The sequence below is a fragment of the Asparagus officinalis genome, chromosome 3 (genome assembly GCF_001876935.1).
Source record: "Asparagus officinalis chromosome 3, Aspof.V1, whole genome shotgun sequence".
In the NCBI taxonomy this organism is placed as follows: Eukaryota; Viridiplantae; Streptophyta; class Magnoliopsida; order Asparagales; family Asparagaceae; genus Asparagus; species Asparagus officinalis.
Window position 1 is genome coordinate 2,791,370 of NC_033796.1, and position 11,893 is coordinate 2,803,262.

Genomic DNA, 11,893 nt, shown 5'->3' on the forward strand with positions numbered 1-11,893 from the left:
CAAAGAGTACCCTTTGATGGATTCCGAGGTTTCTTACTTCTACAAAGCATTAATTTTCATGATTTATTAGAAGTTAGTTTTCAATTAAGAGACTAATGATTTTGGAATGTAGAGGTTTAGATGCAATTCTCGCAACAAGAATATATCACATTGATCAAAGCCCAATGATCCAAGGAGTAATATTTATTTGGTGCACATCTCTCCCCCATAGCTAGCTAATGGCTTTTAGTGCAGATTTCGGTGAGAGAATAACTAGACAAATCTAAGAATTATGGAAGCTTTCACGAGTCAAGGATTCTTCGAACAATTTCAACTTGTTTTCCATTTCCCACTTTATTTTGATGGAAAAGAGACCAAAATGATGATTATTGATAATGTGATACGAACTGCAAAAAAGCCTGCAATTATAAGTAGCAGACCATCTTTATTTTCTTTAAGTTTCCAATCAAGGCATAATATTTTCTCCTCCTCTCTAATTATACTTCTTTTACCAATGCTAAACTTTCAGAAGGTACCACAGACATCTAACAAAAGAATGAAAAAGTACTGCAAGATGCTTCCCATCTTTTTCTTTTTCTTCTTCATCCTCAAGATTCTCTCCATCACATCATGCAAAAAAAAAAAAAAAAAAAAGGAATACAATTGACAATTGGAATGCACTAAAAGGGAACCAAGGGAGCTCTAACTAAAAAATGTACTTCAATATCACCAAACCAAAGCACAATAGTTTAAGACATTTTCACTATATATAAACTAAGGCTTTTCTTGTAGGGTTGTGACCAATGTCATCCCTTTGGAGCTTAACTCACGAGTCACTGCTATATGTTTTTAATTAATTTTGATAAACTACATGATAATAACAGTCAAACAGCTTAGGAGGGAAATTTTTGTTGTTTACATATAGTTTTGTCCAAATTAAGAGGCAATATTGTTAATTTATATCTTAGAGATTAATGCAATAGGGCTAAGAAAAATGGAGCCAAAGGTAAACTTTCGATAACTTAGGACAAGCCTAGATTCGATGCCAAAACTATATATTATAACATGACATTTGATACCCTTTTCCATAAGCTGCAAAGATGCTCAAAATTTGTGAACGAAAAAGTTCTCCTAAAAGCAGGGAGAGATCGCCCGCGAATGATGAAGTCCTGCGTAGTTTTGAAGTCATTCATTAAAATAGGAGACGCGATTATATTGAGGAATTAATACTAATGAATTTTAAAGCAAATACTAAAGTGACTTAATTAATTTATATCGTATTTAGATCTAATGTAAATGAGTTAAGGTGATTAAGCTGTCCCAACGATTGAATGACAAAATAGCTAGGTAACTTGTTAGTGGATTTTGTGCTAGGAATTAATCAAAATGCTAGACATTCTGGGATTATATATATGCAAATTCTTGAAAATACAGGACCGAGGCTATGATAAAATTTTCAACTCAAAATTTATTTTTTAAAAAGAAAAATACATATTCAACTCGCAATCTTTCACGAAATACATTTTCATAATTGGAACTTTTCTCAGGTGTACATCTTTCAAAATGTATAATCGGATCCTCTCCACTACAAAAAAAATAGTGGAGGGACCATTACATAATCACAGCCATTGATTATCTAGTTGATGGTTATGATTTTTTCTTTTAGTGCAAATTAGGAATGAGTGCAATACACGGGGGTATGGTAAGTATTAGATTTAGATTGTATCATAACCGCCTACTAAATAATCAACGCTTGAGATTAAAAGTAGTGGTCTCTCCACTACTTTTTTTGTAGTGGAGAGTATCCAAATCCAAAAAAAAATCAACTGAGTTAAAGAGAGAGGGCCAAATTACCAATTACAACCATGTGAACAAGTAAGTAAATATGTTTTCTATCTTTTTATGTGGTCAAAGCTTGTAAATTTTAAAATTAATTTACATAGAAAAAGAGGCCTGCTCTTTAATTTAAACTGGCTAAATAAATATGGTTTTCTGAGAAATTTGGAAAAATAAAATGAGGAACGTGATTGAGAGTTGAGATTCTGCTCTTGATGACTTGTAGGAGAAAGATGCTTTTTTTCTTCTCTTTGTGTCTACTTGGGACGGCACTTGCCCTTTGGTCCTTGTTAAGAGCTGACATGACCGGCTTTAAATTATTTAAAAGGTACAAAATTATTTTCTAATTTCATTAATAAAGGAAGCTTTTACTTGTAGTAGTTTTGACAAGTAAATTTGATGATAGACCCAATTTGATCCAACATGAATTCACTTCAGTTGACAATTAAGGCACCTGGACTACTGATCTTACAAGATCAACGAGATTACTTTTTGTATATAAAGGAAAAAATGTGAGTGCTGGAAATCACCTAAAATGGTGATAGTGACTTGTTCTATCAATATAACATATCTATTTTGGAAAAATTGCTTCTAGGCCCCAAAATCCAACTTTCAATGTGCCTCAGTCCCTCATTTTTTTAATGTGCTGCAGCCACTTGTTTTTAAAACAATTGTGTCCGGGTCCCTCTATCATGATTCCATGTCATGCAAGCGGATGATTAGACATGTCAGCTCATGATTAGATGGGAAAATTGCTTCTAGGCCCTAAAATCCAACTTTCAATGTGCCCCAGTCCCCCCAACTTTCAACAATGTGTTGCAGCCCCCTTTTTTTTTGAAAAAATTGTGTCCAAATCTATAACATAAATATATCGTGTGCTCATGGCGCTGTTTCTAATTTTGCCTCTTCAATTATAGTATTGTAGAATCCTTGGAGTTTCTAATTTTGCCTCTTCAATTATAGTCTTGTAGAATCCTTGGAGTTGCGGACGTAATTCTTTATGTAATTTTTGCCTCTTCACAAAAATTAATGGTAATGGGCATCTTCAATCTTTTTCGTATGTTTAAACTGGGAACTTCCAATGTCCAACTTTCTACAGCCAAAATAACAACTTTTTGGGCAGAAACCAAAATAACTTCTCTGCTTAATATATTCAGTTGAAATATAAAATAATAAGCTGAAGGTCGGCAGCATTATTTTCTTTAACCATACAAGTTTAGTTAAGCTCTTCTACTGATATAAAATCAATTAATTATGCAAAATGTTTACAAAACTAATTAAATGTCACCTGTCAGCTGCCGGACTTTCCCAACGTAGTAATTAACAGGTAAGCCTTTTTTTTCTCTTTATGGTAGAAAGCAACAGAAAAGAAGTTAGACGATACACGAGAATATTAGTCGATAAAAATGATGGAGACCACCACCATCATCAAGTTCCCACGCTTTGGCATGTGTCTTCAGGAGATGATTAAAAACATTAATGCAGGGTTTTAAACTGATAACATGCTATCTTATTATAGTGGAGGCACATTTCTCTTTTGCGGTATAAAGATGACATAATAATGTTCGGTGGCTCAATTAGTCTGTCAACACATGTCACGCTAAGATAATTATATTGTATTTCAAATTCGAAGATATTGGTCCTAGAAAAAAGGATAGATATTGCTATTGTGATAACATCTGATATGATATTATTAAGGTTAGCAAAGTGAAGAAATGAGCAATCCAGTATGAAAGTAAGCTTCTTTCGCGTGGACGGTTACTCCTCGTTTATGATAGTAATTTATCTGAAATTAGGTTTGAGTCATCGCGTTTATGCAATCATAACCGTGAACAACACTCTACATAAAAGAGAATCATTACATCCTTTCTTTGCACAGGGGGCATATATGAAAATATAATAAAAGTAAACGCCAAAATATAGAGGTCAGTGATAGATTCATAGCATAACATAATATGGTTAAAAGGTAACCTTGCTCCAAGCATGTTGCCTCAAAAACTTTATTTCATCAAAATTGAAGGTGATGATACAAGACATTAGCTCTTCTCAACAGGATACATACACATGATACAACATGATATTTACAACTTTTCTTACCTTAATATTAATACTGGATATCGCTACTGCAAGAAAAGGTGCAAGGAAAAGAAGCAATAAAGTTAAAATGGGAAGAAAAAAAATTATAATACAGCTACAAACTTCCACTCGTCGCTCATTCAAGCAGTGCCGGTTATCAATTTCTCCTGTTGATCTAATTTTTTGACTTTGAGAAGGCCAAAGAGAACTTGCAGCCCAAAGAATGCACAGAATAGGTAAGCAGTCATAGCTGGACCCTGTTAAAGTGAAGAAATTAATTCTACATACAACTGGAAGAAAATTAATATGTCTTGAGTTATTTTGTACTTTTATGCAAAAAGTCGTGTAGATTTGCATACCCGAATGGAGTTAAGATACAAAATTGTTGCCAGGTTTATTAGACTTCCCGCTGCCACAGCCTACAGAAAATAAATAAAGCTTTCGGACATGAGTTGGAGGTATCTCATAAAAAAAAATAGTTACACAGAGTTTGCTTAGAGATCAAGGCACTGAAGAAAGGAAACAAACAGTGTCATATAATAAAAATGAATTTCCACATCCAAGTTACTCAGAGCATAATGTTCTGCTATGATAGGATTTAACATTTCCCCAGAATTAAAGGTTATTTGTTACGCAAGTATTGGGCTTTGAGGCGTGCATTGGGCATAATTTGCACATTGACATCGCTAATTAAAAAAACGAATTGCAAATGTAAATTGTTTCACCAAAGCCTTTTTCTTCTACTTATAAAATGATAGCATATACTTAATATTTCCGTGAAACAGAAAGCTGAGAATATGATTTGTCGTGCTTGCCAATCTTGTATAGAAAGATTTTTATATGATGCATGCATTTTTCTTACTCAGCCGGCGGAAGGTTTGGCATTATATGCAAGAGAGGTGAAACCTTTCTTAGTAAGTTTTTGTTTAATCACTTTAATGTAGTTAGCCGATGAATATAATTTATGTAAAACTAAATGGAATTAAGCCTCAAGGAAGCTAGAACATACAGTAGTCATTACCAGGACATCCTATCATATGAGTACCCTGCAAGTTGCTGGCTCATTTACAGTTGAATTTGAGTTTCTAATGCAAGTAAATAAGGTAAGTTCCACATATTCTACTGATGCGTCCACACAAATAAAATGTTACCAAGAGCTAGGTCATGCTCTTCATCTTTCAAGCATCCCATCTTTCCTTATTTATCATCGGCTCATAAAATACTTACAAAAAAGTTTCAACTTCGTGTCTTGCTTTCCTTAAAGATATAAAACTAGCTGAAAAAGAAAGGAATTTTAGAACATGAAAGCGCAAAGCCAGTAATGAAGAACAATTTTCTTTCAGAAGCCGAAATTATTTATAGACAAACAATAAATTGACAAATATGGAATAAACACTACTAAACATTATGCTAAAAGAAAAGGTAACGTAGAATATGCAAGTCAAAAGCCAAAGATCAACTCACATTTCCAACTGTCTTTTGTACAGCAGCAACTCTCTGGAAAGCTCTCTCAGATTCCAAAGTTCGTACTCGAAGCTTGAGATCACCTTGCTCCTGTAAGAAAGGTCATGAGCAGTAAAGAAAATGATAATAAGTGCTATATCTGAAAACAACTTCTGTTGTACAATGGAGAAAGCTTCTAATCCCTACCAAACGCTGAATTATCTCTGCAAGCTTTTCAACTCTATCAGCTTGTCTGAAAAGGTTATAGAATGCGCGAGATTGTCGTTCCCATCTTTTTCTAAGGTCCTGTATGCAAAAAAAGATAATCAGTAAAAATGTGAAGTGACATAGTAATTAGCAAGTAGCAACTACCAAGTTACAGTTTAAGATAAGAGAGATAAGCTAGAAGATTGCCTTTACAAGAACTTCATAACCAGCCTCACGAAATCTTAACAACTCCAGAGCATATCTATGAAAAAGAAGCATGTAGCTCATGTCAGATCCAATAATACAAAAACTCAACAGCCTTATGATTAATTACAGAGGACATAAGAAACTGTAAAAACACACTCACGGTTTAGCAATCTCTGTAATATCAAATCTGGGGTCCAAACCCTTTCCTATTCCATCTAGTACTACAAAAACAGCAACCATTTCAAAAAGGATACCAATTGAATTTTGCAGCTGATTATGAATTGTTATTGAATATTATACCTGAAAATGCTCTGACAACAAATGTGAAAGTGGCTGGAAAACGGAAAGGTTGATCAGCAGCAATTGCTAGAAGATCCTCACCTACAACATGGAAATTGCAAATCCAACCAGTATGCAAATTAATGTGAAAGTGCATTAAAGCATAATGCTCAAAACGTTAAGGGAGAGAGATGTCTGAATGAAAATTGCATGCCTACCGATTGCAGCTAGTCTTTGTTTCTTCTTTTCTAATCTTTCCTCTTTGCTCAATTGCTTTTTGAACCCAAGCTCGGCGGTTGCCATTTCCCTCTCTTTCCTCTGTGCTGCAAGGCGCTCTTCAAAGCTGGATGTCATTGAATTCAAGAGATTAATAAAAGCAGATACTAAGATACTGCTTAAAATGCAATGCAGAATAGGTTTCTGTTAAATCACCTATTGAGAAAGAACTTGGCAGTCCTTCTGACAGCTGTCATGTCTCCAGTTGGAACCAGGACACCCATTTGAACCATTGCTTGAAGCACCTACATGTCAGAGTTGTACTTAAGTTAGGCTGCAGATTTCATCAACGAGTTGAATTTGATATAAGATAATCCCCAAGACCCTAGTCTGGCAAGCAAGGCAGGCAAAGATACTACAAATATTAATTAAAAGAGAATTTCAGCTATAAAGTTACGAAAGGACTAAAATATGTGCTATAGACAGTGAGGGATGCATTGTGAAGCTATGCACAACTAGAAGTCCCATTGCAGTTACTGAACACCAGAAAACGGCAAAAAACCAGGAAGAAAGATTACGCCCAGTGGTCCCACTAAGAACCGCATGAAAAACAGTGGCAATGACCCCTTGAATTAGTTCATCCCCCCCTAGCACCCTGGATGTGGCAGCAATGCTTACGAAAATTGTGGACAGTATGACGTCTGTAGAATTGTATATTGAGTTAGACGAGTATTAGACTAGATTTTATTCTATTTTTGTTATATAGTTAATTCTGGAAATTAGTCAATACTAGAATTTAGTTAGTTTTCTTGTTTAGTGGGATTCTCTAATTAAAGAGACTTTCCCGGTTGTTGTTTTGATTTCTTAGGATTTGTTTCCTATTTTCTTGGGCTGATTAGTTGCTTATTACTGTGTACATAAGGGGCAAGAACCCTCGGTTTCTAATAAGGAGAATTTCAGAATTTTCTCAACTCTTTCTTCATGGTATCAGAGCAGCTAGGTTCTAAACCCTAATTTTTTCTTCCCGTACCGTTCTCTGTCTTGCAGTCCAGCAATTTTTCTGCACTTTTTTTTCTTCATGACCAAATACGGCATGGCCTCTCATTCTTCCTCTACTTCATCGGAAGTCACATATAGAGCTGATCCTTCTGCCCTCAGTCTCATGGTGGCCGATTCCTCCTCAACAGTGGTTATCAACCACAAATTGTAGGGCCATAATTTTCTTCAGTGATCTCAATCGGTGTTCATGTTCATGTGTGGTAGAGGGAAAGATTGGCATCTTACAGGAGAAATTATTGCTCCTGAAATCACCAATTCTCAGTATCGGGCATGAAAAACAGATGATCACTTGGTGATGTCTTGGCTTATCAATTCATGACCACAGAAGTTGGCGAGAATTTCCTGCTCTTCAAAACCGCAAAGGATATCTGGGAAGCCGTACGGGACACTTATTCAAGCACTGAAAACACCTCTGCTTTATTTAACATTGAAACAAGGTTGTATAATCTCCGTCAAGGTGATCTCAGTGTAACTCAATAATTTAACATGCTTACTCGTTTTTGGCTGCAGCTTGACATGTATGAAGTATACTCATAGAAGTGCTCCAATGACTCTGCACTATATCGAAAAATCATCGATCAAAAAAGGACCTTGCGATTTCTTCTCGGTCTTAACAATAATCTTGATGATGTAAGGGGAAGAATCATGGGCAGCAAGCCGTTTCCCACCATCCATGAAGCTTTCGCTGAGGTTCGTAGAGAAGAAAGCAGAAAACAACTAATGCTTCCAGAGATTCATCCATCCCTATCTGCTGAAGGGTCTGCTCTCCTTACTCACAACTCATCCCAAGATGGCAAATTCAAGAAGGGCGGCCGTCAATGGTGTGAGCACCGCAGAAGAGTTGGACGTGTGAAAGACACATGCTGGAAACTGCACAGAAAGGAGCAGCTTGAAGCACTGCAGCAAATCCTGGGCATAATCTCCTCTACTACAGTGCAGCCATCTTCTACACGTCCCACTACAACACCAACAGAACAGTCCACTAGTTTTTTTGGCCCACCAAGGTATACCACACGTTGTCTATACTGTAAACAGCAAGAAAAATAAACTCTGGATTGTCGATTCTGGTGCTTCTGACCACATGACAGGTGATCTCATTGCCTTCCAAAGTTACAGCCCGTGCACCTCTCAGTCTGCAGTCTGAATTGCTGATGGTAGCTCCTCGGCAATGGCAGTAAAAGGATCCATCAGATTCACATGACAGGTGATCCCATTGCCTTCCAAAGCTACAGCCCGTGCACCTCTCAGTCTGCAGTCCGAATTGCTGATGGTAGCTCATCGGCAATGGCAGTCTATGAAGCACGGACACGCATAACATGAAGCCGTGTCGTGTCGTGTCCGTGTCGGACACACGTGTCGAACACACGTATCCTATGTATTTTTTAGGATTTGCCTCGTGTCGGCGTGTCGGATGGCCGTATCGGATCCGTGTCCGTGCTACATAGATGGCAGTAAAAGGATCCATCAGATTGTCAAAAGACATTGTTCTCTCCACTGTTTTATTTGTGCCAAAATTAGACTGCAAATTGATTTCCATTAGCAAATTAACTCATGATCTAAAGTGTGTTGCTAAGTTTTATTTAAATTTTTGTGAATTTCAAGAGGTAGATTCGGGGAAGGTGATTGGCAATGCTAGACAATGTGGTGGTCTATATTTGTTTCAATAGAGTTCAACTTCTTTTCATTCCAAACATATTTTTCAGTCCAGTTTCAACTTCGTCGGTTTAGTTTCAAATTCAGTCAATTCAAATTCTGTTATTTCAAATTCAAATTCAAATTCAAAAGAGTCTCAAGTTATGTTATGGCATTTTCGTCTGGGTCATCCTAATTTTATGTACCTTGAAAAGATGTTTCCACATCTATTTACTAATAAAAGGCATATTGTTTTTCAATGTGAAATTTGCCAATTGTCCAAACATACTCGCCACAATTTTTCTAGTCTCAAATATAATGCTTCTCCAATGTGAAATTTGCCAATTGTCCAAACATACTCGCCACAATTTTTCTAGTCTCAAATATAATGCTTCTCACCCATTTTCTGTTATTCATAGTGACATATACTCGCCACAATTTTTCTAGTCTCAAATATAATGCTTCTCACCCATTTTCTGTTATTCATAGTGACATATGGGGGCCTTCTCGAGTAAAGAACGTTAATGGAACTAGATGGTTCATCACCTTCATTGATGACCACTATAGAACCACTTGGACATACCTAATGAGAGAAAAATTCAAGGCATCTTCAATATTCAAAGCCTTTCACTCAATGATCTTCACATAATTCCAAAGCAACATAAAGGTATTCAAAAGTGATAATGCCAAAGATTACTTCAATTCTACTCGGTTCCTATTTATCTCAAAATGGTATTGTCCATATTAGTTTGTGTGTCGATATTCCACAACAAAATGGAGTAGACGAAAGGAAAAACATACATTTATTAGAAGTGGCTCGGTCCCTTATATTTTCCAATCATGTTCCAAAACAATTTTGGGGAGAAGCTATTCTCACTGCCACTTATCTTGTTAATCAAATACCTAGTCGTACCCTTGCATTCAAAACTCTGAGACATGTCCTTTCTTGAAACTTACCCTCACCTTAAAACTTTCTCCTTTGATTTACCTCTCAAAGTGTTTGGCTGCACATCCTTCGTCCATGTTCATCATCGTACCAAACTTGATCCCAAGTTCGTAAAATGTATCTTTATTGGCTACTCTTCACATCAAAAGGGCTACAAATGTTACTCCTCAAAACTCATCGAGTCTATACCTCCATGGACGTTACCTTCTTTGAAACTTAATTGTTCTATCCCAAATCACAAATTCAGGGGGAGAATGCTAGAGAATTTGAAATTTGGGTCATCCTTCAAAATACTCAAGCCGTGTTCCCCTCAATTCAAACAGTCCCTCTTCCATCACCACCTACTTCATCCAAAACAGTATCTCAAACAACTGAAAATCCTCAACTATCTGAATTAGTCCCTAACACAGTCACAGTTCACAATTCTCAACCTTCTCAAGAATTCATTGTCTACTCAAGAAGAAGGAGACCTGTTGAGCAAATAGAGGCCAACACATTGCCGTAGGACTCTCAAGCACCTGATCCGGACTCACATGCCTCAATTCATAAAGGTATGGATATTCTTACACCACTTGTTGATGATTCTGATATGCACATTGCTCAAAGGAAGGGTGTACGACGGTGTACTACTCACCCAATTGAGAAATATGTTGCTTATGGGAATCTAACGCCCTCGTACAGAACTTTTGTTACTAAGCTTGATAGTGTCCGGATTCCCCAGACTATCCAAGAAGCTCTCAACGGTTCTGCCTGGAAGCGTGCAGTAGAAGAAGAAATTCGAACACTGGAAAGGAATGGTACCTGGACTCTCACAGATTTGCCTCTAAGGGAAGAATCCGATTGGATGCAAATGGATGTTTACAATAAAATAGCATGCAGATGGGAGTATAGAGAGGTTTAAAGCCAGACTCGTTGCAAAAGGGTTCACTAAGTCTTATGGTATTGATTACCAAGAAACCTTTGTCCCAGTTGCCAAACTTAACACTGTTCGAATTTTATTGTCTCTAGTTGTGAATTCAGATTGGCTTTTGTATCAACTAGATGTTAAGAATGCCTTCTTGAACAGTGATCTTAAAGAAGAAGTGTACATGCAGATTCCCCCTGGGATGGAGAATTCCAACAACTGTAGGCTTGTATGTAAACTAAAGAAATCTCCATATGAACTAAAGCAGTCTCCACGTGCTTGGTTTGATAGGTTTGCTAAGGCTATCCGAGATAATAGCTACACTCAGTGCCAAACTGATTATACGATGTTTATGAAATTCTCAGATGGTGGTAAGATAGTTATTCTAATTGTTTATGTTGATGATATAATCCTAACAGGGGATGATGGTGAGGAGATTACAAATTTGAAGAAAATGTTGGTAAGGGAGTTTGAAATCAAAGACCTGGGAACCCTCAGATACTTTCTGGGCATGGAGGTAGCCCGATCCAAGGAGGGAATTTTCATCTCCCAGAGAAAGTACATACTAGACCTGTTGACTGATATAGGTATGTTAGGATGCAAACCTGGAGACACTCCCATGGACTCTAAAAGACGGAACAACAAAGAGACAGATCAAGTTCCAGTTGATAAAAGAAGATATCAAAGACTTGTTGAAAAACTAATTTACCTGTCACACACTAGACCGGATATTGCTTACTCAGCGAGTATTGTCAGCCAACATATGAACAGTCCCTATAAAGAGCATTTGGAGGATGTATACTGAATGGGAAAAATGCTTCCAGCCCCCAAAATCAAAGAAAATGTGTCTCCCATCCCTCAAGACTTTTTCAACGGGTGTTTTACCCCTAAAAATAAACTTTTTGTTCTCTGAGCCCCCAAAACACAAAGCTCAAGAATTTTACATAGGTAAAAACTATAATACCATTTATCTCTCTTATGGGCATTGATCGGCTGGGAGGTAAACAAGAGAAGGAGCCTAAGCCATCCAACATCTTCATCAATATTGTCTTCTTCGAAGACCCCTGCACCACCACCCAGTTGCAGCGCATGGGATGTGACGGCTCCAG

General features: G+C 37.0%; 1 protein-coding gene across 1 annotated transcript in view; it reads right to left on the reverse strand.

The window, feature by feature from the left end:
• The window catches only part of LOC109832496 (uncharacterized protein sll1770-like), a 20,517-nt gene continuing 12,411 nt past the window's right edge, over positions 3,788–11,893 (reverse strand). The window contains exons 14-22 of the mRNA XM_020399849.1: positions 6,460–6,548; positions 6,246–6,370; positions 6,049–6,129; positions 5,909–5,969; positions 5,749–5,803; positions 5,542–5,640; positions 5,356–5,445; positions 4,251–4,310; positions 3,788–4,148 (exon numbers count right to left, since the gene is read on the reverse strand). Of these exons, the coding sequence (XP_020255438.1) occupies positions 4,032–4,148; positions 4,251–4,310; positions 5,356–5,445; positions 5,542–5,640; positions 5,749–5,803; positions 5,909–5,969; positions 6,049–6,129; positions 6,246–6,370; positions 6,460–6,548 (777 nt within the window). The 3' untranslated portion in view covers positions 3,788–4,031. The remainder of the gene's footprint in view (positions 4,149–4,250; positions 4,311–5,355; positions 5,446–5,541; positions 5,641–5,748; positions 5,804–5,908; positions 5,970–6,048; positions 6,130–6,245; positions 6,371–6,459; positions 6,549–11,893) is intronic.